The following is a 27,161-nucleotide window of genomic DNA, read 5'->3' as shown; positions in this document are numbered from 1 at the left end:
GGAATTTGAAAAACAAAGACGAAAGTAGGCTGGAATGCTGTCAAAAAGCGATTTCTCAGGCGAATGAGGGTGAAACTATGTATGATAGATGCACGAATATCGAGATCCGTGCATCATGTGATGCTGAGAGAAGCATTACCGACAGACAAAGGTAGGTTTGTTACTGTTTCAGCATAATTCCTTATGTAAAACAATCAATGTGGTTTTTAATATTATATTTAAAAACACTTGAGAAAAAATAAAAAATTCATTTAAAATTTACATGGCACTCGTAAACTTAAAATACTTTTGATTTTTATAGATAGACGTAGATTTATTAAAAATATTCATATTTATTTATGTGCATAAATATTTTTTATTGAAAATTTACGTCTTGAATAAAATGCACCATTTTGTTTAAATTACAATAAAACAATTATATGACTTTTTACATAATTTTTTTTTTAAAGTATCTCAATATGAGATTAATGTAAAAATCCAGTGATTTGCATAAAAATGCCGCTATAAAAAATATCCAGAATAATGTTACTTGAGAGTCACCTATAATTGAGGTACCAGGCTGTTAAACGGCATCTTTACCAGCCATAAACTGTTTTTCGCAAACCTTTTTTGACAACCCTAATCTAAACTGTCAACTTTTTATTTAAACTAATTAAAGTTATGTCTGTGGAATCAATGAAAACTGTCATCGGTGTCATCGGCTGTTATTTTGACTTAACAATATTTCTTTTTTGTACAGATTGTTTCCTAATTCGTTAGATAAGTTTAAATTTCGTTAGATATTCTAATAAAAATGGATTCAAAAATCCTAATCCTGTATGGCAGTCAAACTGGCACCGCTCAAGAAATGGCTGAAAATATTTGGCGACAGTCGAGGTGCCGCTATCTTAAGGGACCGGTAAAAGCAATGGATGATTATAAAATCGGGGGTCTAGTCAAAGAACAATTTGTGATATTTGTGTGCTCGACTACGGGAGTAGGCGAGGAGCCCGACAATATGAAATCATTTTGGAAATTTCTGCTGAGGAAAAACCTTCCAAATACTTCTTTGCTTAATCTGAAGTTTGCCGTATTAGGGCTTGGAGATTCTAGCTATGCTAGATTTAATTTTACCGCTAAAAAATTACACAAAAGGTTACTTCAACTGGGTGGCACAGCTCTTCTTGACGTTGGTAATTATAAATTCTAAGATATGTTTTAATCGATGCCTCTATAACACTTTTCACATCCCTTGCGCACCAAAATATCTTTCTAAGAATTGTATGCCTTTCAGATCATGGTCTATCACTTCGCTCTTCTCAGGAGAGAACACTTTCTATTCCTCGATATACCACACCATTCTTCGGCAATTCACTTTTTGTTTAAGGTGCCAGACATTGGAATGAGCTACCTTTTTTTTTTTTTTTTTTTTATTAAAAAAGAAATATTTGCGTTCTTATGATTTACCCAAATATTTAATTTTGAGGGCCATTTTCAACGAGTTGTAAATAACTCACTATTAGAAAATGGAATCAAGTTGGGGTAGAGTGGGATTCGAACCACGGACCTTCGGTCCGTGAGTCCGAGACACTAGCCACGGGACCACAACCCGTTTAAATATAAAAAATGCACCTTCCTCGGCCACTTTAAATAAACTCCTAAAACATTATTATATATCCTTAGAACCCCTACTTCTCTTCCGATCAGAAGACCAATCACCTTACCTTCAATGTAACAGAAATTATTCAGATGTGCTGCAATTAGAATGCTAATATTTGCATAGGGAAATGAACATGACGTACATACATTATATTCATTTAATTTATTTATTGGTTAGTAATAAATCTAATGAAACACAATATTTACGTTGGATAAAGATTGACATTTTAAATAAGGCAATTTAAATTTCTTTTTTTTGTGTAGGACTTTGTGATTACCAACACGATTTAGGAATCGACGCTGTGGCTGACCCTTGGATGGCCAAATTATGGTGCGCTTTGCAAGAGTATATTCCAGAAATGACCAGCATAATTTCTGGTAATGGGTGGTCACAATATCTTCCGCGCTGGAAGGTTTATACTGTGAAAGGGGATGTCTCAAATTCGACTGATTTATATTTTAACGGACGCGATTTGCAAGACTTTATTGAAAAACCATTTCTAATGACTCTTTCGAGTAATCTGAGAACTACTTCTGAAACACATTTTCAGGTATTTGCTATCAATTTATTGTCGATCAATTGGGGAAAAAAGTTATACAGTACTGAAACTTTGGAAAAACACTCGTATGTGGTGTAATTCCCTCTTCCTCCCCAGCTAGAGTCCATTTATTTAATTTAAAAAAATACCCTGCCAGAAATCAAACCCAGGATCTCAAGCATGGTGGGCAAATGCACTACCTACTACACTAGATTTCCCTTTTCAGGATTTTTACTTTAAAATATCCATCGAGTCCAAAAAACTAATACATGGTGCTGATTCATCGTTCGTCCGGCCACTGAACATACATTGAAACTATGGCATTAACATATATAATGCATGCGTGTAAAAAGTAAGTAGTTGGAGAGAAACAGGATTTTTTATTTTATTATGACAAGAAGCTGCAAATTAGGCCAAACTCTTACACTTACAGATTTTTAATCTTCTTCCAACTCTAATATCTTGAAAACGGTTCATCTCACCTAAAACATGCATGAGATTTTTTTATGCACAATTTTACCAGAAATATATACATGTGTTCTCCAACAAATGAACCATTTTGCGCCAAAATGTAAAAAAATAGACTTTTGGAGGGGGGACGCTGCCCCCTGACAAAGGAGATGATCTTTTCTGAATTTTACTACTGCACCTTCATATGAGTGTTTTCCCAAAGTTTCAAAACTTTATTAATTGTTTCCCCCATTTGATATTTTTTGTCTAATTTGCCTGGACTACAATAAGTACTATGATTATTTTTGTTGTAGTCCCATAGTAGTGCCCTTGATTCCACAATCAAAATTAAAACCATTTTCTCTTAATAGGTTTTTCCGTAATTTATCTTTACTATCTTATCCTAAATTTTTGATAAGATAAATGTTATTTATGATAACAGAACATTTAAATTCTTTAAAATGGGTATTTTAACGCAGCCTTGTACACACAAAAGGCCTTGTGGTGTAGTGGTCAGCGTGTTTGCTTACCATTCAAGAGGTCTCTGGTTCGATTCCCGACACGATTGACATGAAATATTTTTATATATATATATATATGTATATTTGGATAATTTATATAGCGCCGTTTTTGTGAAAATCACTTCAAGGGCGCTGTACAATAAATAAATATCCCACCACGTCTTGCAGCTACAGAGCGCATAGACAATAAGAAATCTAGCCCCTATTTACATTTTTTATTTGACAATAAAGTTAAGAGATTTAGTGATATTAAAAAAATATATATAACAAACAAATTTATAAAAATAGAAGTAAGATAACAAGTCTTGCAGCTACTGAGCGCATGGACGGTTGGAATTCTAGACCGCATTTATTAAATGTGTATAGGTGTTTTTACCCTAGAATATTTCATAGTCCCTGGACTGTAAGATTGATCATCTTACCTTCATGTAACAAAAATGATTAAAATACATTGCGATTGGCGTACTAATGTTGTGCCTTATGCACCATTAGGTGCGGAAAGGGAATGATGATGTACACTCAAACTAAGCAACCCTTGAGGCGATTTTCTGTAACAACATTAATAAAAAAGTAAGATATAATCAATACTTATTATAAAAGCAGTTATTTTATTTTAGGACGTAAGAATGCTCAACTTTATCCCGAAAAATGAATATTTTGATGATTATGAACCCGGGGATGTATTGAATATAAGACCAAGAAATTTGAAATCGGAAATAGACAGATTTTTTTCAGTCTTTAGTCACTTGAATTTAAAACCGAGTGACATTATAGAATTTTCTCAAATCGATGATGGTAAGTTTTTTTAATGTAATTTAACGGGCGTAAGTATAGCCTGTGAGCTCGCCAATACATGACAGATGACAGTAAACATAACCATAGAAAAACATTGCAGTTGAGCTCTCAGAAGTAAAGCAACGTGAATGCAGCAATGCTTGAACTACACGTCAATAATATTCTAATAATAAATAATATTATTTGGACATACGGAACTTTAAAGCATACCTTGGTTTCATTACTAATAGTATTTTATCGGTTAGGTAGGTGTATTTAAAAAAAAATGTTGCGTACCTGAAAAAAGCACAATTAATTATGTTTTTGTAAATGATGTCAGTAGCGACACTCAGAGAGTGGCTTTGTGACGTTTTGACATTTTTTATAAGAAATTCATGGCGTAGCCGAAATACTGTTATAAAAACGAGGATGTTTTTGTTGATTGACGTTAGCAGGCGCTACCCAGGGGCGACTTTGTGACCTGAGAAATTATTTAAAAAAAGAGATTCATGGCGTAGCCGAAATATTGTAATTAAAACGAGGATGTTTTTGTTGATTGACGTTAGCAGGCGCTACCCAGGGGCGACTTTGTGACGTGAGAAATTGTTTAAAAAAAGAGATTCATGGCGTAGCCGAAATATTGTAATTAAAACGAGGATGTTTTTGTTGATTGACGTTAGCAGGCGCTACCCAGGGGCGACTTTGTGACGTGAGAAATTATTTAAAAAAAGAGATTCATGGCGTAGCCGAAATATTGTAATTAAAACGAGGATGTTTTTGTTGATTGACGTTAGCAGGCGCTACCCTGGGGCGACTTCATGACGTGATGAAATTATTAATTTAAATATTTTTTTTTCATTTTACATAGCGTAGCCGACATAAGAAATTGCGTGGTGTTTCGAAATTTAACCGTGTACGTAGCCGCCTAGTTACAATATTATTTTGTATTTGTATAACTCCTGTTTTATAATGTTTATGTATTTAACGCTATAAGAATTAAACTAAAGATTGTTTTTACTTTTAATCGCTATCCGTTTTTTAAATTATGTTTTTAACACTCAATAATATTTATTTTTCAAGTATTCAATGTTATTTTTGCATTTGAATTAATATTGTTAATATAAAGCGTATTTTTATTTATTCGAATTTACTAGACTGTTTTTATTACAAAAAATAAAAATGCATATTTCTCTATGTATTTTTCTGTTATAAACAATCTATTAAAATAATACACATCAAATTTCCATTGTCTGTTGATTTGATTTGCAATCTTCTTTTTTTTCGATGGTTAAAACTCTAGGAAATTCAAAGACAATAAATTTTTTACTGTCATATATTGGCGAGCTCACACGCTATACATAGCCCGTTTAACGAAATTGCTTTGTTTCTACGTGTATTATAAACACTTTCGCTCATACTATTTATGTCGTAAAAAAACAACCAACTTACCCCACGATTAAAAATATATGTGTCTATGATCTTAAAACTCTCATCGGTTGTCAGTGTCAAATAGTAATGTGCATGACGTACAGTAATCGTAGTTTTATCTAAATAATCGAATTGTCCTTTACCGGATATTTAACAGGTTTTTTTATATTTTTAATCAGTGTTTCTTTCTTAAATATCGCTTCAAATAATAACGTTTTTATGATTTCGCTAGTTTTTAAATATTTCTTACACAATTTTATGTAGCTAACCTATATATTAATATTAAGTCGTAAAAAATTTATTATTCTATGAACGTGTCGATTCACTTGCGTAGCTGGTAGCATCACTAACGTCAAAATTATCTGTCAAAATGTTTGGATTTTATTAGCACGTGTGTTAATTTGACTGAAAGTGGAAATATTGCATTGAAACTTTATTTTTTAAAGTTAAATATCGCCAATTGAAAAAAAATAGTTTAATATAATATATTCAACATGCTGAGACGACAAGCACGTTTGAGAAGAGAATATTTGTATCGGAAAGCGACAGAAGACAAACAAAAAAGTATTCAGGCAAAGAAAGACAAAATAAAACACAGTTTGGAAGAAAATATACCGATTCACGGCGATCTGCGGAAAAGTGCACTGAAATTACAGAAACAAATAGAATGGGAAGACAAAGGTAAGGAATTTAATATATTTATCGATTGTAGTTAATTATTTTTAATATGTTCAAACGCAAACAAATATTATTTGCAATTGATGCAACTTTAGATAATTAAAGTCTAATGTTTTACGGTTTGGCCCTTGGCGGGTGACTCTCAGGTGTGATAGTGAAGTTGCTTGTTTTGCGCACCGGGATTATGGGTTCGATTCCTGGTGGAATAACTTTTTTCTTTTCAAATTTGGGTATTTATTAGGTATTAAAACATATACAGTTTTATATATATATATATGAAATTTACAACTGTATATGTTTTGTCAAATACAGAATACAGTTGTGTGTGTGAAAAAGATGGATCAATAGATCAGGAAAGAACTGCAGTAATTATGGTGCCGCAGTGTTTTACTCATATTTTAACTCAAATGAGCCAATAACACAAAAAATATTGGGCATTATAATGTCAATATACAAAATTAAGAAAACACGGTAAAAGGACTCGGCAGTTATTTTGTACCACAACGGGTTAGGAGGGTTAATCACAGCAAAGGACACCCAGGCTTGAGAAATAATAACATTTGAGTTTCAATGTATTTGTGGAAACGTTAAATGTTTTGTTAAATTATTACCAGGGCCCGAGATGGCGGCCGCTATTGGAGGGATTGGTGGTGGGGCCAATACTCTCAACTCTCAAGATGATGAGTACCGCTGGGCCGGAGTACAGGATCCCAAGATAGTCATAACCACCTCTAGAGAACCTAGCGCCAGGCTTAAGATGTTCGCCAAAGAACTAAGGTAACTATAATATTAATTCATCATTAAACTCTTATCCGCACCTGTTGGTCCGTGGAGCATTGCATTGGTATCAATATAAATGCAATGTATGTCGTTCACCTGACACAGGGAGGTAAGGTGATCAGTCTTGTGTTTCAAGTGTCAGTTCAGGGACAGTGAAATATTTCAGTGTAAAACCACAATATAAACAATAACTTCATGTCCATTACTTTGTTTTATTACGTTTTTGCTTCGTTTTTTTTACTACATTTTTACTATATTTTTACTACATTTTTATTATGTTTTTACTATGTTTTTACTACAATTTTATTATGTTTTTACTACAATTTTACTATCTTTTTACTACATTTTTACTATGTTTTTACTACATTTTTACTATATTTTTACTACATTTTTATTATGTTTTTACTATGTTTTTACTACAATTTTATTATGTTTTTACTACAATTTTACTATCTTTTTACTACATTTTTACTATGTTTTTACTACATTTTTTACCATGTTTTTAATCCATTTTTTACTTTGTTTTTCACTTTGTCCTGTATTTTTTTTGACTGTCTTAGAATGGGGTAAATAACCCTAGTTAGGCAGTCAAAGCAACTTTGTATAAATTATAATTTTGTGTATGTAAGATAATGATGATAAATAAATAAATAAAATTTCAGGAATCGAATCCAGAACCTCAAGCATGGTAGGCAAATGTGCTAGCACTTCACCTCAGGCAGACTTTTCTCCACCCAATTTCCATTTTCAGAATTGGCACTCAAATTGCGACGTATTTTGATTATTCGATACCTGAAGGCAAGATGATCGGTCTACGCCTTTGATGCAGTCCGGGGACTATTGAATATTACAATGAAATTAATTTTGCATACTGCATGTCAACCTTGCAAGAAATCAAACGTAGGCGAACGAGCCAATCACCACAGTTCGAGGCGGACTTGTCGCCATTTAATTAAGAATTTACAAGTTATAGTTTTTCAGCAGGGTTTTTTCAGATTGTAATGTAGGGTCCATAGTTGATGACACACACGTGTTAAATTAGTTCACCTAAAATAGACTAATGACCGACGATCATCATTTTCAATCGAATCCAATACATTTGTAAAATGCAACTCTATGAGTATTGAATATGAAATCGGAGGGCATCGTTCTGCAGCACATTCACACCGTCCCTACCATGAAAAAATGAACTACAAAGGAACGTCGTCTATAAAGAGACCATAGGACGCAGCCAACATCAGTCAGCTCGTTCAGTAAGCCAGCCCAAGCTTGACGACGTCACTCAGTTCCAGCATGTAGTTCAAGTGCAGTCTCTTCAACCCATCATCGACTTAACACTCGTCCGACATAATTAATTATTTATTCGCCATGTAATAAATAAACATCAAACAACAATCTCGTGTCTTCTCTGTCAATCTCTAACTGGGGTAGGAGCTCCAACCAACCCTCAACTATTATTACAAATAAATTGTCTAGCCCAGTTGTCCATTTCATTTTGGTCAACCAGTTTAAAATATTTTGGATTCAATTTCGAAAGAAGAATTACACAGACAGAAGGCAGTGCACGAGATATAGGCGCACCAGCAAAGGCTGCCTGCCTATAACAAATAATAATAAAATATAGACATGGAAATCCGCCATTCAGATTGATTACAATTTGTGAATATTGTTTGCAGGTTAATATTCCCTAATTCCCAGAGAATGAACCGAGGCAAATATGAGATGAAGCAACTTGTACACGCATGCAGAGCTAACGACGTCACTGATTTTATTGTGGTACACGAACATAGGGGAGTTCCGTCAAGTTTGGTATGTAATGGAGTGCTTATTTAAAAGCAAATTGTAATTATATTCCCTTTATAAGGCAACTCAATTTTTTTTATTGTATCTAGCTGATTCAATGATCTACTTTTTTTTACATAATATTTTCATCTTAGAAAATGTGATCAACTGCTTATCTAAAAATTGAATTTTGAATTAAAATATTCAATAAATGCAGGGTTAACAATTTGTAAAAGACCCTTAGTCCTGGCAGGGTTGAAGTGACCTATTGGTTTCAAATCTGGTTCTACACTGCAATGTTTCGCAGTTTATGGACGGGTTAGCGTAAGACTCACCCTGCCTTCGAGTAAAGGATGATCGAACTAGGCTACATTTGGTTTACTAATGCAAGCCCTATGCAACACTGATGATGAAAAAAATATATTGTTGGAGTCATTGACATTTTTTTTTTCTAGCTTTAATATTATTTTAGTTTGTGTGAGTAAATAAAAAAAAAAAAATAAATACAATTATTCTCGAACATATTAACATAAATTGCACTGATTGATTCAGTTGGTCAAATATCGATTTATTTTTATTATTAACCTGTTTCACATCACGTAGAAATTTGCGTGTCTATTATATCATAATTTATTTGTAGATTGTGTGCCATTTGCCATACGGGCCGACCGCCTTCTTCCAAATGTCTGACGTAATAATGCGTCACGATGTCCCCGACATGGCGCCCATGAGTGAGCAGTATCCTCACCTGATCTTCCACAACTTCAAGACGGAGCTCGGCCTCCGGACTTCCAACATACTGAAGTACCTTTTCCCTGTCCCTAAAGAGGATTCAAAGAGAGTCATCACATTTGCCAATCACGATGATTATGTTTGCTTCAGACATCACACATATAAAAAGGTTAATATTTTTTTTTTTGGCATTGACATAACCTAATTTAGAAAAAAAACAAGTGACAATTTTAAACTTTTTAAACCCAGAGTGTCGTCTCATAACGTAATAAAATGCCATTTACCACTTGTGTCATCTCACGCATGATTAGAAATGCATACATTTTTACTTTTCGACTTCTCTATAAATTTGTACCCGATATGTTTGATTTCATTACGACGTCCGCAGACACTTTTTTCTCATAGGATCCACTCATATAATGGACACATATAATTTTCTTAATGCATAACCGCAATCGTGTTAAAACATTTATTTATTTATATATATATGCCCAATGGGCATTTTTATGGACACATTTATACATAGAAAATTATTTTAACAAAATTAGAAATACTCAATGGTTTATAGTAGACTTTGTGGGAGTGGAAGCGGGAGAGAGGTGTTTATAATTGAATTTGATTCAGTGATCGTTTGAAAGAAGACAACTTGTTATCAAAGAAATCAAGACTTGTATGTTTGTTGGCAGACCTGAGAATTCTGGGTATAGGGGAATGAAAACCATAGTTAGTTCTATGGTTATCGGTATGAAAGAGTAAGTTTTGTCTGAGGTTTCTAGTTGGGATATTTAATTTTAATGAGCTCAGTAGTTCAGGCGCATCAAAGAGTGAGTTGAGAATTTAAAATAGGACTATAAGGTCGGATTTATTTCGACGGTCTTGAAGAGAAGATATATTTAAGGTAGTTTCTAACTCATACGTATACTGGTCTCTGGATAAGCTCAACCTCCAGCCTAAGCCTAAAACATGTCAAAGTCTCATCAAAAACTTAACCCCTATCGTAATACATCTTTTTGTTCCTAAGCTAAATTAAGATACGAGCTCTATTATGGAATTTATGGACCCGTAAATGCCTTAAGATAAAAATCCATGTTCAGATCTATCTTGATTACTTAAAAAATCTATTTTGTATACAATGTTTCACATACTGTAAATAAAATAATGTATATATTCTGTTTACACCAATTATACATTTATACATTTTATTTGTATGAATGTTTTGTTGCAGGTGGACAGGAACATAGAACTACAAGAAGTTGGTCCGAGATTCCAACTGCGGCTGTATGAAATAAAGTTGGGTACTTTAGACTCTGTGGAGGCAGCTGACAGAGAATGGGTTCTAAGGCCGTATATGAACACAGCTGTCAAGAGGAGATTTCTTAGCCAGGAAGATGGCTGGCAGCTAGAAGATGACATTAACCAATAATTTTAAAATTCACATGTATTTTTGTAATAAAATAACTTGAGAAAATATACATAGAATTATTTATCCAATCATTGTTGTGTTGTGTGTGTGATGTTACTTGCTCTATGGCATGGAGTGGGATTCTATCAAAAGTGTGAAACTTGTGAGAGTCAAATCATTATTTAAAAAAAGTATTTATTAATATAGTTTATCTTTTTAGTTACAAAAATTTCTATGGTCAGGACTATAATATTAAAGTTGGTTTTCAGTAAATCATTCTTATAGTTGTAGACTTTTTTGATAGAATTGAGTATTTTTGTTTATTTATAAAGGCTGTGGTGTGTGTGATACAAAGTAAAGAATTCATACGACTTTGCCATTTTAAAACGCTGTTCTTTAAAAAATACGCCATTCAAAATGTACAGTAAATAAACATTAGATAAAAACAATATTTTTCTAAGCTGTTTCTTGATTTCCTTACTTTCTATAAGAAGAATGACTAGACAGGTGCCACCGTTTTGTAGCAACAATTCACGGACAGTGTATACTTGTAATGCAGTATTAAATAGACTTCATGAACTCGGCAATAGTTATTCCCACGTATCTGATATATTTAGTGTAGGGTATTGTTCCTATAGAACAAAACTTTTAAACTTTTTCAAAGATGGTGAATGGTAATTATATTTATTTATTCATGCATTTCATATACAGTTTTTTTTTCACTTTGCCTAGCTGTGTGAAACAGTACTTATGATTTTCCTGTTGTTTTACTGTAGAATGTTTTATTATTTAAACTTTCTACTGAATATGCTGTATAATTTTTAGGTTATTTTTTAAAATATAAATCTTGTATAATTTTTGATTTGATTTTTTATTTTTTTTATAAATCTTGTTTTTAAAATTCATGTTTTTGAAAAAAAAGGAAAAAGATATTAAGCCAAATATGTTAATATTATAAATGTTTGTAAAAGGCAGATTTGCCGTTTATGAAAATAAAATAAATATACCTTATATGTTAAAAAACTCGAAATATTATTTAACAGTTTTATAAACACTACTATGAAAATCATAATGATATAATTTTCTTTTTTTTTTCTAAGTTGTATTTATAGCATTTTAGCTGGGATATTTCTGGTCCCCCCTCAGAACCTCGCGGGTTTTTTTTCATGCTTAGGTTTGGAAAGGTTAAAAACAAAATCATCTCAATTTAACAGAATGTATTTTTGGTCTAGTAATTAAAACAAAATATGTAAATACATTCAGGGTGAATAATATTTCCAGATATGCCAGTACCGTATTTCTTCAGAAAGCCGGTAGCATTGAAACAAATAGTGGAGGAATATTGGGATCTATCTGCTATTCCTAAAAAGTATGTTTTCTCTATTTTGGCCCACTTTTCTGAAAACAAATTAGAAAAAGAGAAATGCATAGAATTCTGCACACCCGATGGCCAAGACGACCTTTTGAACTATTGCAACAGATTGAAGAGAACTATCTTAGAGGTATGTTAGTTAAAATACTCATGTACAATATACTACAGTGCATTTTAATGTTTAATAACCCCATGTTAAGAGGATATGCGGTGGTTGAGCAGTTTGATGTTTAGGTATTTGAACATAGTTTTTCTGTTACTCTCTAACTAAAATTGACAAAATCTAGGTCTCATATTATTCCCCTTTTCCGCTCCCCAAAACTGAACCAATTTTGTTTTTTTCTTCAAAGAAGAGTATCAGAATCAAATTTTCTGTGTCTGTACCTTTTGTGTTTTTCAAAAATATTTATCGTATTTGTATACCTTATGTCCCATAAAACTGGTCACTTTTAAAAGTTCCCATAAGAAATAATTTATTAAAAGAACATAACCCTTGTCTACCAATGAACAAAATGACTTGCCTACAGTCTGTATTAAATGCTGCAGCGAGACTTATTTTCGGAATCTCTAAGTTCAGTCATATCACTCCACTACTTCGGGAAATGCACTGGCTACGTTTTTCACAGATGGTGGAATACAACAGGCGGCCTCCGTGGTGTAGTGGTCAAGACGCTTGACTCACGCACGGAAGGTTCTGGGTTCGATTCCCGGTGAGAACACAAAAATTAAAAAATGTGATTTTTCTCAAGCCTGGTTGTTCTGTAATGTAATTCACCACTGTAATTGGGCCTCCTGGCCTGTTGTGGTGGGAAAAAAAAAGAAAAAACATTCTCATACAAACTCTGTTGGCTTATGTATAAATCACCGCACAACGCTAGTCCGGAATATTTAAGGGAACTCTGCATTCCAGATGAACTAGCTGACAGGCGTCTCACGCTTAGATCAGCTACGTCTACAGCGAGAGGAAAAGTTATTATACCTCTAAGCAAACAGTGCACTAAATTTAGTGAACGAGCATTTGCGGTCGCAGGCCCTATGGCATGGAATGCTCTCCCAGCAGAGGTGTGAGGTTGTGAAAGTGAAGTGATGTTTCAGAAAAAACTTAAAACCCACTTGTTCTCTAAATTATTTAAATAAATCCATAGCGTGTTATAGCAAAATTAATTGTTTGAATTGAATTACAAATTTAAAAGTTTCAATTAAATTTATTTATCTCTAGAATCACTATGTAAAGCGCCCTTGAGGTATTATATTGCGAAAATGGCGCTGTATAAGTTATCCATAATAATAATAATAACCCTAGGGACACACCAATAGTGTGTAAAAAAAATCATCCTTTGGTAGTTCAGTCCAAACTTAGAGTTAGGCCGGGTAATGAAAAAGCCGCAAAACTGGTATTCCTCTTAAAATATTTTAACAAACACCCTGAAGCCAGACAAAATTGGGTTTGGGAGGCATCGGTCACAGTTACTAATGAGGATTTCTCGTCGTTTTATAATATTCCAATTGTTGTTCCAAACTTGATAAGAGATTGATTTCTGTTTCTAAATTAAACTGCATTTTTAACATCTATTTCCCTTAAGTTCATACAAAATAAATATAGCTTTTTGATATATCGATATTTATATAAATATTGTGATATTTTCAAACCCTGATACTTTGGCACAAATAATCTATGTGAATATGGTTGAATCAGAACTTGGTTTATTAATAACAAAATTAAACATTTTTAGGTTTTAGAAGATTTTCCCCACTCGACATCTATGCTAACGCTGGAAAGTCTCTTTGAGCTTTTTACTCCCATTAAGCCGCGCTCATTTTCAATAGCCAATAGCTGTCGATCTTCCAATAACAAGGAGTTGGAAATATTGGTAGCAGTCGTCCAGTACAAGACTAAACTACAAGCAGAAAGAAAGGGTCTGTGTTCTAATTGGCTTAAATATCTCGTATCTGGAAGTCAACTTTACGGTTGGATTAAGAAAGGAACTTTTGATTTTCCCAAAGATGAGGTAAGATTTGTTTCTTAGATTCCGATTTCTAATGTCAAATTGATTTCGTGTCATAAAAGCTTATATTACAATTCAATATAAAAACTGTACTTATGTAAATCTAAAGAGTCTCCTAATACATTTGTAATCTTTTTTATATCAAACAATTTTGTGACTTTTTTTTTTAACACAGAATTAGATTTAATTTTCAAATAAAGTACTATGTCGTCCGTGATACTGCAATACCACGTAACATCAGCATAGACTGTTTTACCTCCCGGCCTCTAGAACTAACCTGCCTCTGGTTATGCCGATTGAAAGAGCAGTTAGGCAGCTGAACATTATCACTTTGGAGATTGACATCTTTCACATCAGTGAAACTATGTTTAAGAGGCTGTTGGAGATTATTATTACCTTAATAATATCGAACCATTGCTTAAATGTTCTTGGTTTTTTATATATTGTCACAATATAACGCCTTAAATATTTTGTTATTTGGAATGTTATTTTTAATTTGAATTTGAAAATTATCAATTGAATTTTTTGGCAGGGGAACCTAAAAAGCGCTCTGTTAATATATTACTTATGGTTACAAGTGCTCTGCTAATATATTTAATCAACCAAAAATGCCGCTGGAGTATCAGAAAAACTCATTATTTTAAATAAAAATAGCAATAATTTAAAACTAATGGCTCTTAGTCCCTATAGTGAATTTATTGCAATAAAACATGTTTGTAGAAAAAACAGGTTACGCGATATTGCAGTATCACTGATGATATATAAAATATTGTATAACCGGTTCCGAGGACTGTGAGTATTTTTTCTCTGTTCACATGTCAAATATTTATTAATATATATATATTTTTATTGCATCCTCATTTCACTCATCTCTGTTGTAATATGTTAGTGTGAACAGCTCCCCAGGGAGTTGAATCCAGTCCTTGTCTACAAAAACTTGGACAAACTCAAAATATTGTTGATAAATCCACCTGGTCCATGAAGAAGTATAGAAATTGAAAAAATAACATTTTCAGGCGTTGCCTAGTATGTAGGTGAAATAATTCAATTAGATGAATCTCACCCGCATAAATAAAGGTTTCAGCTCTTTAACTTCACAAACATCAACAGATGAAAGAATTGAAGGAATATAGATGTTCAAATATGGGCAGAATGGTGAATGTTACACAGTGTGTAAAGTGGCCACTTAAACCAGCCATTGACAGGTCATAAGCCCTGTAGATACCTAGACTTCTATATTAACTTCTCTTAAATGTTCTTCATCTCTGTTGTAATATGTTAGTCTAATCATATAATTGTATACATTTTTATTTATTAGTTATTTCCAATTTCCCGTAGCACTGAACTTCCTCATTGAAGTACCAATGTAGTGCCCTACATTGGTACTTTAACTTTATCTTCATCACATACACCACTGGGTGCAGGTAGGGAAATGATGGTGAAAAAAATGAAACAAAACTTTTTTTTCGTGTCCAATAGAATACACCACTGATTATGATTGGACCTGGGACAGGTATCGCACCTTTCCGGAGTTTGATAATGGAGAGAGATTTTCTCGGAAAAGCTACCAGCGATTTTCTCATACTCTTCTTCGGATGTAGAAATGAGAACCATGACTTCCACAGTGGGGAATATCTCCGAGAATTACAGTCGGAAAACAAATTAAATCTTATATGCGCCTTCTCGAGAGATCAGGATGAAAAAGTGTAAGATAAATTATATTTAATACTCTATTTTATTTGTGATATTTCAAAGACTAAAAAATAGAGATGAAATTAATAAATTAGCGTGTTTGCAATTTTTTCTCATAGGAACTTTATCTATTTTAAATATTTCACTTCAGATTAGACCATTGATGATGGTTTGAAATAAATCTTATTTGATTAACATACTGGGACACTTTTGTTGCAGACTGTTTTTTATAGGATCACAATGATCGCTGAAAATTGCCAGTAAATCTGATTTGAGTCGAACGGTGCGACCTGTATCGTTCGGCTCACTGCCATGTTCCGCACCTGAATTCGTGACTCGCACGGCAGTCACGTGAAATAATAACTCCAGCTCAAGTACTTGAGCTGCGAGCTGACCTGCAGTTCAAAAAATAATCTTGAGTTACCCATGCATCTACGAAACCCACTCCATCCTAATTTCCATGCTATATTGATAGATTTTTGTAACTTAATGTAATCGGTAAATATTTTTATATAAATACGTATTACACACGTCTTAATGAACTCCCTCTCTTAACACAAGCATCATGCTCCATTAGAGAGGTAGAAAGGTACTCAAGTAAATATAAAATTATATGTATGTATGTATAAAAATGTAAAAAAACATTTTGCTTAAATAAGAAATAAAATAAATAACAATTATCGTTGTCTTTTATTTTATAATCCAGCGTTACTTTTAATGAATTATTTTATTTTCAGTTATGTTCAGCATAAGATAAGTGCTAACAAGTCCATGATTTGGAAGCTCCTTTCTGAGAAAAAGGCCTGTGTCTTTATTGCTGGAAATTCCAAGAATATGCCAGACAATGTGAAAGATGCCATTTTGGAAGATGCTTTAATGGGAGAAGGAAAAATGACAAAAGATAAAGCCGTTATTTATATGAAAGAAATGGAAAATACTGGAAGACTGCAACTGGAAACGTGGTAGAAAAAATCATAAATATAATGTACTAATGAACATATTTTTATTAATTTTAGTTTACATAGACAAAATAAAGTATTTTTTCACTATTATTGGTTGAACTTATTAATTCGTAAATAGTATCACAATTATAAATAATGGAATAAAATGTTCGTGGGAGTTTTTCAATATTTCACAACAGACCGGCAATCGCTACTAAAAATGAAAACAAAATTTTATTTACTTTCTTTTAGCCCACAATTTCATGTGATGTTTAATTTAGACGGTAATAATATTTTACTGTCACATAACTTTTTCGTACTGATTCTAAACATCTCACATTACATAAATTTTTCCGTATTTTGCCCTATACCATGCTTGAGGTCCTGGGTTTGATTCCTGACAGGGCCGACGTGAAACATTAGTTTATTAACCCAAGGACCCGATTACAATGGGAAGTTAACCGAGTTATCTTCGACTGTCTATAAAAAAAAACTATATTTGTGAACGAAAATGAGTATATTTGCATGAACATTTAAAGTATCTTCGTCGGTAACCTATAATTGAACATGTTTAGAAGAAAAAATTGTATGCATATTCTGCTTTTCATACAGAAAACTTAATTTTACTTTGTAGATAAAATTGAAGATAAATGTTAACTTCCCATTGTAATCGGGGCCCTGGACTGGGACTTGAAGCATAAGACTAATCACTTTAGCTTCCTTCATATGATGATGGAGATATACCCTATTTACCGCCAGGCGCAGCTAGAGAAATTATGATGAAGTTGATTTTCATAGTTTCTTCTGTCAAATATGACTAGAGAATGTCTTGTTAATTAGCGCTAAAGCCCCAGACTTTTAAACTCCCAGCGTCTCTTTTTCTCTCATTGGATTCTTTATCATCGCACGCATAAGCCAACAGGTAGAGAGAGGGATGCCACGCTACTGTGAAGGTTGCCGCTTGAACTGGTATATCGGCTACTTTTTCTCCTGAAAAAAGAAAACATGTTTTATAGTCCTTAAAATGTAACATGATTAGAATGACAGTTGTCAGAAAAAGTGACGACATAACTTTGTAGTAACGTCAAAGGAGTTATTTATATTGACACACGAAAAAACATTTATATCTGGCGTGTTAATTTATTTTTTTAATACAATGCTTAAAACATAAATCAACATGAATATATAAAATCAGCTTTAAAACTAAAATAAACCTAATTATTAACGACGTTTTTACGAGGTTACATCATTTTGCAAAAACATTAGAGATAGGACAAATTGATCGAATAAAAAAATAATTCATTTGATGCTGTTTATGAAAAAAGTATAAATGTCTCATTTTTGGTGAATAATTGTGTTAAACACATTATAATGGGCTTGTTTTTGCGTTTTTAATATCAATTTTCGGAAACAGAGTTTTATGATTGCATGAAATAACTGATAAAATCGATTTGATCAGTGATCAGTAATTTCCCATCACTAATGAAATTAGTTTGACAGCTGTCATTCTAATCAAGCTATATTTAAAGGACTATAGTAATAGGAAAAACATGGGATTGAAAAAATATAATTATCAGTTAGATAGAAGGTTAAGTGATCAAACCTAGGAAGCGTGGTAGGCGAATGCGCCTACCACTACACTACATACATACATTACGGACATATCAAAGATTGATTTCCCTTTACGGGACTTTTACCTGAGATTAGCCATCGACATGAAAATACTTGTCCAGAATAATGGCGTCTTAAGTATACAATACGAGAGTTGATCGATATGCTCCACCTTTAGACCTATATCGATTTCACCAGTCAAGCTATTCTCCTCTTTGAGAGAATTTGCAGAATGATTGGTAAATATTTTTTTTGTTTTGTCCAGAGAGTACAATGTCCCTGGGTATGAACTTAACTAATATTTTTTGCCGTCCTTTCTCATCAAAAGGAAGTAGTGTTGCTAACCGAGGTGTTGAAATTGTCAAACGTAAAACCTACCGACTAACAATCCTTTCACTGTGCTACCTGCATCACTTCAAGCTCTGCGAGATCGACAAACTCCTCAAGATGTCCCTCACCTGTTGATGCATCGCCCCTTTTTCAACTTTCAAAGACAACACCTGGAGGCGCGATGCAGAAGCCTGGGTGAAGATCTTTGCGACATCCCATCGGTGATAGGTAATAAAGAACTCACACGAGAGGTAGTATCACACATGATCAATATCGTGCAGGCAATTGGTAAAATAAACCAAAGTAGGGAACAAAATGCCGAACACTCTTCTAGTGGAACGGAAGGCCTGTTGACAACTGTCAGCAGGCCGGCTTTTCCTAAAGAGTTGTAAGTGGTTTCCTCTCCACATGAGCAAATGCTGAGAAGTTCCTGATTGGCCCACACTAGAATATCCTTCCTGATCCCAACAGTTTAGCTAAAATAAAATAATATAAAAGCAGAAAAATCTTCTTTTAAAAATATAAACCTTGTAGATTATAAGCAAGGTAAAAAATAATGCAGCTCCCATATAAAAAATATTTAAAAAAATCTTTTCAGTGCGACTTGATTAAATTGATGAATTTTTAAATTAAGATAATAAATAATAAACCAATCTGGTGTTATTAAATTACTAGGCTATTGTGATGTAAGTAAATACAGTTTTTGCTACCATTGGTTAAACAACCCCCGTATTCAGCCGATCTAGTCTTCAGTGACTACCGTTAGTCCCAGAGCATTTGTGTGGAAAGACATTTTTGGATGACGATGAGGTCATGTGCTGTGTAGAAGATTGTCGGCAGGGGTCGGACAAATGTTGTACCTTTCAAATCTTGGAGCATCACTGGAAGAAGTGATACAAGTCCAGGGGTACTACATAAAAAAATAAGACACAAAAACTTTTTCTCATCTGCTTCGAAATAGGTCAGTGGTGGAGCATATCAATCAACCCTCGCATACATATATGGGGAAAAAACATGCAGTAACATGATGAGCAAAGATGCAATCATATTTTTTATGGATTCGGGACTGTAAGGAATAAACAAGACGTAAAGAAAAACAATGATGGAATAATCAAAACTACTAATGTAAGTCTAAACTTTAATTCACATCCCGTTTGTTACTTCAATATATTGAATAAATTTGATACAAAGTATCAATCAGATTTCTTGGTTTAGTTTTATTTATTTCAATTTTAGTTTGACTTCGCATCAAAATGGTTTGACCATAAAGTTCATCAAGAAATATCTACAAAAAATATATTTAAGTTACTTATTGACAATTCTTGATGTCAAATAAATAAGCAGAAGTTTACCAAGCATTTTCAATTAAAAACTATAATCTGTTAAAAACATCAAAATATTTGCAATGGAGCTTTTATAGCATTTTATATAACATATTATATTAATGCAAGCCTAAATAAATGTACCTACTTCAATAAAAATACAATGCAGAAGTGAAAATATATTTTAGATAATGTTATCATTTACATTGGAAACTCATTTTAGAGGTTTTTTTTTTTACATGGTTTTGAAATAACTCGTTCCAAATATGTTTGAACATTGATTTAGTAATGGGTAATAGTAATATAATTACACTATTCGTTGTTGGAATGCCCTACACCGCTCTTTTAATTACTTGAGAGTATATATAATCCTCTGTGTAAAAAGAGGTTCCAGTGTAATTATGAATACATATTTACATACCTGATTCTGTATCCCCTATGTCTATAATTAGATCTTCGCTCGCTGAAGCTAGAAGTCGACCATCAAAACTAAATGAAAGAGTCCTTACCGGCCATTCTAACCTATAAATTGTAGATAATTATATTAGGAATTAGGGTAACAATAATGTTGAGTATGTCCAAATCGTCACAAACTTAATCCCTATCAACAACCAAGCTTATAACAACAAACCTAACAAGTTTATAAGTTTATATTTTATTGGTCTGTGCTCTCTATTAATTTGTTAACTATTATCATTTATTAGAATATAATTGCCTAGCTTGGAACGGGTATTTTTTTTAAATTATTTTTTTTATATGGGAGTTGCTTTATTATTTACCTTGCTTATAATATACAAGGTTTATATATAAAAAGGTGGATTTTTCTGCAATTAAATTTCTTTAAATTTATCTAAACTGTTAGGATCAGGAGGGATATACTTATGTGGACCAATCGGGAACTTCTCAGCATTTGCTCATGTGGAGAGGAAACCACTTAAAACTCTTCAGGAGAAGCCGGCCTGTTGGCAGTAGTCAACAGGCCTTCCGTTCTTCTAGAGGAGTGTTCGGCATTTTCTTCCCTACTTTGGTTTATTTTACCAATTGCCTGCACTATATTGACCATGTATGATACTACCTGGAACGGGGTATGTACCCTTGTTAGCTGGGCAAAGTGAATGTAAAATTGTATTTTTTGTAAATAAATAAATAAATAAAATAAATATTAATTTGTTTTGGAATAACTAAACAAGTGAGATATATTGCCAGTCATATTGTTTACAAATGTACTTTGTGTAGTAAAAAATAATTATATTTTTATATCATCAAAATGGCCGAGTAAGAGCCAATTTCTCCATTTAAAAAATAATTATAAAATAAATAAAACAACTCTGTTTTTAACCACTAATTTTTATTTTTCACCGACCGGTTTCAAAGCAAACAAGCTTCTTTGTCAAGGTTTACGTAACTAATGAATTGATTCCCTTTTATTTTATTTCTATCATGTTCACTAAATACTACACGTGGACCCAATAAATCAAGTGTTTTTTTTTTCTTACACGGGTGGTAATCTGATATCATTATTTTTGAATTAAGCCAGGAGAGGACTAAAAGAAATATTGTTTATTTGGTTATTAATTATTGTTTTCTTATTATGAATCGCTTTTTTAATTTCTAAGATTTCTAAGTTGTCTAATTTTAATATTTTATTTTCAACATGAAGTACTTTTAATCCAGTGTCTTTATTGAAGTTATGGTTATTTTCTATCAGATGATTTGCGAATTCAGAAAAATTATTATTATTTAAGCATCTTAAGTGTTCTTTTACTCTAATATTAAAGTTTCTTTTAGTTTTTCCAATGTAGATTGAATCGCAAACATTACAATTTAATTGGTATATTCCAGATTTATTATAATTATGACTTTGTCTTTGTGATTTTTTAACAATGTTCCTATATTATTAGTTGTGTAGAAAGCCGGTTTAATGTTTGATGGTAGGGAATTTGATAATTGTTTTGAAAAAATGTAATTTATAAAAAGAATCCGCCTCCATTGTTTACGTGGGTTTGCTTTATTTACTGTGGGAGTCGAATATAAATATAAATTTGTTTATAAGTTTGCGTTTTTGTTTTTGATTTAATATTTTATCAATTAAGTTCTCATTATATCCATTATTATTAGCAATCTGTTTTATTGTATTAAGTTCTTTTTTAAAATTAATATCATCTAGTGGAACGTTAATTAACCTATGTATCATTGAATGGAATGCGGAATGTTTATGGGCAATTGGATGATTTGAAGAATTATGAATAATTGTGTCTGTATATGTTGGTTTACGGTATATATCGAAATCAATTTTTTATTTTTTTATTGTTAAAGACAAGTCAAGAAAGTTTAATTTTTTATCGTTTTCTATTTCTAAAGTAAATTTTATTTCTTTACGTAATGAATTTAGGAAATTTAGAAATGCCTGAAGTTCTCGATCCGACCCTGTAAATAAACAAAAAACATCGTCCACAAAACGGCGCCATAATTTGATACGATAACTTTATATTATAAAAAATAATTCATTTACAATAAAAAATATTTCATTTAAATTATTTATTGAAGATGCCCATTAGAGGGTGAAAGCGCTAATTGGTCAAAATAAATAAGTGGAAGTGTACCAAGTATTTTTTAAATTAATAACTTATATGTAAATGTAACATATTACATCAATAAAAAATACATCATCGGGGGAATGTTAAAATTTCATAAAAATCATATTTCTTGTTTTTTTAATTATTATTATTATGGATAACTTATATAGCGCCATTTTCATAACAAAATACCTCAAGAGTGCTTTACATAGATAAATTGTGTAACCATTTGTTCTAATATTTTAACTAATTAAATACCAACAAAAATAAGGAATATTTTCTACTTTCTTTTCCCTCCTTACAACATTTTTAATATCCACTGGCAACATAACATCAATTTATTTTTGTAATGTTCCTAAAAATATATTAACAACAAAAAAATGCCAGGAAATATAATTGTAAAACTATTTACAAAAACATAATTATGTAAAGAAGAATGAATATTTTTCTTAAACTCAACATGTTTAAGAGGAAAAAATATGAAGCTACTATTTAGGTACTCTATTGACTGATGTGTGTACATCAAATGCAATGTTTTAAATACAGAAAAAAAAAAACAATAGTAGTGGGTTGGATATGAAGGAGGTTAGTGCTCAATTTCATAATTAATTAAAACAGAGAAAAAAAATACCATTCGTCTGTCAATTATTTTTTCACAAAATGTTATTTTTTAATAAGAATTTTTTTTCCAGTTCGGAACATTTTCTTCATTGCTTTGCGTAAGACAGAGTTTTGGTTTCTGATAGAATATTTGATAAGCAAACCTGGAGAAGACCCTCAGGCAGGCGAGTTCATCCACATCCCAGAGGGAGACCAGCGCATCCGCTGACCCAGTGGCAAAATACTTCCCGGTCGGGTCGTGCTCTATACAGATACATGTTCCAGGATGGGCCTTAAGAACTTTTTGCAACTCCAGAGTCGGGTAGCTGCAAGAGAAGGCGATAGAAAATACACCAAACATGTTTTATATAGTGAATATGTTCCACACAATAACATGTTAAAAAAGTATACGAAAATAAAGTACATTCTCTAAGGTTTTTTCCATAGAATTAAGAATAGTCCAGAAACCGCATACGCGCATCAAACAGAAGGCGACTAAACTACTCTTAAAGGAGTAGTTTTACTTTTACATTAGTTTCTTTGTAGACGTCACTCAGTACGCGACTCATTTTTTAATTCAACTATGCCGAGTTGTGTCATTTTAAAGTGTAGAAATACTCCTGGGATCTTAAAGAAACAGGATGGGATCACATTTCATGTGTAAGTAGCAAATGCATTACTTAAAAGTTGAATTGTTTTTCCATCTGTCAGATTGTCAAAGAAAACAAAATGGACATTTTGTTAGTGTTGCCAGGATAGTCAGTTTTCATTAGTTCTCTAATGAAAGAACTAATGAAAACTGGATCTCTCGGATTAAACAACGCTGTGGTGGACATTTGACCGACATTATCTTTAAAACATCAAATTAACATGACATAAAAATATCCATTTTATGTAAAATAAAATTTGTTTTATTTTTTAAGTTCAAATTTCATTAATCAAACTACTCTTATTAAATAACCCTTTACTTATCTGCTCTATTGTGCCAATCAATGTTTCCATGTATATAATATAATTTTAGAGAAATCAACAAATAGCTTTTCAAAAAAAATATAATTATATTATTTTGTGTTATTTATATATTTTTCGCAATCTGACAACATTACGCCGCGACTTCAAGTATGCGTGCGGCGAAAGTGAGGCAAAGTGGGGGGTTTTTTCGACACAGTCCGATGTATTCAAATATGATACTACGCTCTTCTGGACTATTCTTAATTCTATGGTTTCTTCTATAAAAATTAATTCACGTTCAGTTTTTTCATTATTTTAGTATTTGATTTATTATTTATTGGTAGTCATAAACATTTGTGATTAAAATATGTCAGAACTTCCCTCAAACTAGGGGTAAAAAATAAACTACGGTGTTTCAATAATTAATTCTACTATAGGATCTGTTGACCTCACTTAATTTATCTCCCCTTGATTTCCTTTGTCAAGGAATTTAACTGAGGGTAGCTATCGAGCCAAAATCCCGGATGAGTATTGGCTCATAACTGATCCATCAGTCATATTGGCATATGATTGATGGATGATAATGATTTTATTTTGATTTAACAAAAATAAGAAAACAAACAAAACATTTAAATATACAATTACACAACATTAAAATATTATAAAGATATTTATGTTCAAATAAATTTGTAACTACCTTAGAATGTGAACACAACCTTGTCCGTTAGTTAGGAAGAAAAGGTCTGAAGTATTGTTCCAGGATATTTCATTAACTTCAAAGTTAGACTGTTCCTCTGCTATAATTTTATGTGTTTTGGTATCGATGAAAGAAACAAGATCTTCCTTGTTACCGACAGCGATAGTATTGCCATCGGGAGACCAAGCTATGTTTATGTTCTCTCCTTTTGTGTTTATGGTTGCCGCGCACTTTTGTAACCTGTAAAATGCATTACAATCAATTAAATAGTTTTATAAATTATATATAAATTTGATATTATTATTAGTGAAATAGAACATCGGCGAACACTGCCGAACACTGTCGGCCTCGTGGTGTAATGGTAAGCGCGTTTGCCTACCATGCAAAAGGTCTCGGGTTCGATTTCCGACATGGTTGATATTAAATATTTATCTTAAAGGTGTTTTTACACTAGAATATTTCATAGTCCCTGGACTGGTACCTGAAGTGTAAGACTGATCATCTTACCTTCATGTAACAAAAACGATCAAGATACGCTGCGATTAGTGTACCAATGCAGTGCCCTATGCACCATTAGGAGCGGAAAGGGAATGATGATGATGAAATAGAACATGGTGTGAAAAATGTGGAAATGTGTAAAAAAAATGGTTAAGTATTTGAAAGAAAAATATTCAGGAAGATATTTGGTGCTGTCAACCAAAACGGAGTGTGGAGGAGACGGTTTAATCATGAATTAGAGGCATTGTATGGCGAACCCAACTTTGCACAATTCATCAAAATAAGAAGATTACAATGGTTGGGCCATGAGCACGAAAATGAATGATAACCGCACCCTAAAAAAGATTCTTTATACCACTCCGGAAGGCAGACGAAGCAGAGGCAGGCCAAAATTAAGATGGCTGGATAATGTGGAAAGTGACATTAGAACAATTGGCCTGACGAACTGGAGAAGAGCCGCAGAGTGCAGGGATGAATGGAGATAAATTCTGGAGGAGGCCAGGGCCCACAACGGGCTGTAGCACCACTGATGATGATGATGTGTAAAAAAGAAATTCTCTATTTTCACCCACAGTGTCTGCAATTGTAATATTTTTTTAAAAACTCTTATTCTGGTACAACAAGCAAATTCAGTCGGTTCCATTTTCCCCGTAATAACCAAGTTTTAAGGTGTATATCAATGAGTTATGGTAACATTTTTCTTTAAAACACTTAATTTATTTATGGTAAATTACCTCGTGTCCCATATCCTAACAGTTTTATCTCCACTGGCAGTACTCAATAGGTCAGGATGCGATGCGTGCCAACACAACTGGTCTACAGACCCTGTGTGGCCCCTAAAGAGGTACTCCTGAGTCTGAAAATAACAACGAAGTATAAAAATTGACAAATTACAACAGGGATGGAGAACGACGCAGAAGTCCTGGCATCACAGGGCTTATGATCCGTCATTGGCTGGTTTAAGTGGCCACCAATCCAGTACAATGTTATTTAATTTGTGTAATTAATTGAGCACTTAAAATCTAACGTTAATTTTATGTAAACTCACCAATCGTGATCGATCTAGGGTAAAAATTGCCACGGACTTGTCAAAAGAGCCAGAAGCTAGACGTTTTCCATCACAAGACCAACCGACCGAATGTACTTTGGAATTGTGAGCGAAGTATTCCCTAACCACATTGTGTGATTTAAAATAACTTTGTAAATCTTCTAACTGTTCAATGGGTGCTTGACCCATTTTAGAATCCTTCATCTGTTTATTTATTTTGTTAACTAATTTTCAAAAATAACCTCAAAATCGGAACCGCTAAAAAGCAAAACGCAAACAATTATGATCATAGACATGGTAAATAATTTAATGACTTATGACAGCTAATAGTGTTGTGGCAATAGGCAATACCCATGCAATACTTACCAAGATCGCTCATCTATTCGGTGTTGGTTGTAATAATTTTAAATTATCGGTAAATCGATGAATTTTTTTAGATTTACACTGGGTCGGTGCTTAATGAGTTTTTCTGGATTATTATGCCGTGTACCGTTTGCATTATTTTCCATTTCCCTAACAGGAACCTACTCCACCACGGCCTGCCAGCTGTTTAAACCTTATATTAAATAACTAAACGTAAATAAGTCTAATTTGATTTTGACTAATGTGAACATAATTTATCAATTTAGCACATCCATTTATTTCTTCGATTACTTCACAAAGTTCAACATTTTACCTTTTAATCGATTTTTTTTTTCAGAACAAGCCAAGTAAAGGAAAACCATAGCTTTCTAACTATGATTTTGAATGCATATCAAAGGCAAGACCCCACAAAAACAATGAGAGGGGACAG

General features: G+C 32.7%; 3 protein-coding genes across 4 annotated transcripts; 2 read left to right on the top strand and 1 right to left on the bottom strand.

Annotated features, from left to right (window-relative positions):
* Positions 1-642: 642 nt before the first annotated feature.
* Positions 643-16,846, top strand: LOC148273194 (NADPH-dependent diflavin oxidoreductase 1). Its single transcript, XM_088239040.1, has 7 exons — positions 643-1,172; positions 1,903-2,189; positions 3,766-3,943; positions 12,006-12,226; positions 13,830-14,105; positions 15,582-15,808; positions 16,532-16,846. The coding sequence occupies exons 1-7, from the start codon at positions 794-796 to the stop codon at positions 16,758-16,760; spliced, it is 1,797 nt and encodes a 598-aa protein (XP_088095166.1). The 5' UTR covers positions 643-793; the 3' UTR covers positions 16,761-16,846.
* On the top strand, positions 2,127-10,790 carry LOC148273195 (U3 small nucleolar ribonucleoprotein IMP4). Its single transcript, XM_088239044.1, has 7 exons — positions 2,127-2,189; positions 3,766-3,958; positions 5,285-6,031; positions 6,643-6,805; positions 8,485-8,617; positions 9,231-9,491; positions 10,548-10,790. Exons 3-7 carry the CDS (start codon positions 5,845-5,847, stop codon positions 10,743-10,745), a joined length of 942 nt encoding a protein of 313 aa, XP_088095170.1. The 5' UTR covers positions 2,127-2,189; positions 3,766-3,958; positions 5,285-5,844; the 3' UTR covers positions 10,746-10,790.
* tex (THO complex 3 homolog tex) lies at positions 16,774-26,709 on the bottom strand. 2 transcript variants are annotated; one of them, XM_088239042.1, is made up of 6 exons: positions 26,369-26,709; positions 26,055-26,176; positions 24,823-25,062; positions 23,339-23,500; positions 20,420-20,520; positions 16,774-17,725 (listed from the first exon to the last, which is right to left on the bottom strand). In XM_088239042.1, exons 1-6 carry the CDS (start codon positions 26,570-26,572, stop codon positions 17,568-17,570), a joined length of 987 nt encoding a protein of 328 aa, XP_088095168.1. In that variant the 5' UTR covers positions 26,573-26,709; the 3' UTR covers positions 16,774-17,567. The 2 variants fall into 2 exon arrangements, with proteins under 2 accessions (XP_088095168.1, XP_088095169.1); XM_088239043.1 differs by lacking the exons at positions 16,774-17,725; positions 20,420-20,520 and adding an exon at positions 22,263-22,425 and having other exon boundaries at positions 26,369-26,677.
* Between the last annotated feature and the right edge of the window lie 452 nt (positions 26,710-27,161).

This window comes from Micrasema longulum, unplaced genomic scaffold (assembly GCF_059751315.1).
Source record: "Micrasema longulum isolate JH-2025_06_02 unplaced genomic scaffold, ASM5975131v1 h1tg002045l, whole genome shotgun sequence".
NCBI lineage: Eukaryota > Metazoa > Arthropoda > Insecta > Trichoptera > Brachycentridae > Micrasema > Micrasema longulum.
The sequence above is the reverse complement of the archived record's forward strand: the minus strand, read 5'-3'. Positions and strand labels throughout refer to the sequence as shown.

What these genes read in the sequence shown, in the direction of transcription:
- LOC148273194 (XM_088239040.1), top strand. Translation starts at nt 794, where the DNA reads ATGGATTCAAAAATCCTAATCCTGTATGGCAGTCAAACTGGCACCGCT. An exon ending in TGAAGAGAACTATCTTAGAG is followed by an intron (nt 12,227 to 13,829) that starts GTATGTTAGTTA and finishes AAACATTTTTAG; the next exon opens with GTTTTAGAAGATTTTCCCCA. An exon ending in TTGATTTTCCCAAAGATGAG is followed by an intron (nt 14,106 to 15,581) that starts GTAAGATTTGTT and finishes CGTGTCCAATAG; the next exon opens with AATACACCACTGATTATGAT.
- LOC148273195 (XM_088239044.1), top strand. Translation starts at nt 5,845, where the DNA reads ATGCTGAGACGACAAGCACGTTTGAGAAGAGAATATTTGTATCGGAAA. An exon ending in GGGGAGTTCCGTCAAGTTTG is followed by an intron (nt 8,618 to 9,230) that starts GTATGTAATGGA and finishes ATTTATTTGTAG; the next exon opens with ATTGTGTGCCATTTGCCATA. An exon ending in GACATCACACATATAAAAAG is followed by an intron (nt 9,492 to 10,547) that starts GTTAATATTTTT and finishes GTTTTGTTGCAG; the next exon opens with GTGGACAGGAACATAGAACT.
- tex (XM_088239042.1), bottom strand. Translation starts at nt 26,572, where the DNA reads ATGAAGGATTCTAAAATGGGTCAAGCACCCATTGAACAGTTAGAAGAT. An exon ending in GGTTGTGTTCACATTCTAAG is followed by an intron (nt 23,501 to 24,822) that starts GTAGTTACAAAT and finishes CTTCTCTTGCAG; the next exon opens with CTACCCGACTCTGGAGTTGC. An exon ending in CATAGGGGATACAGAATCAG is followed by an intron (nt 17,726 to 20,419) that starts GTATGTAAATAT and finishes TTCTTTTTTCAG; the next exon opens with GAGAAAAAGTAGCCGATATA.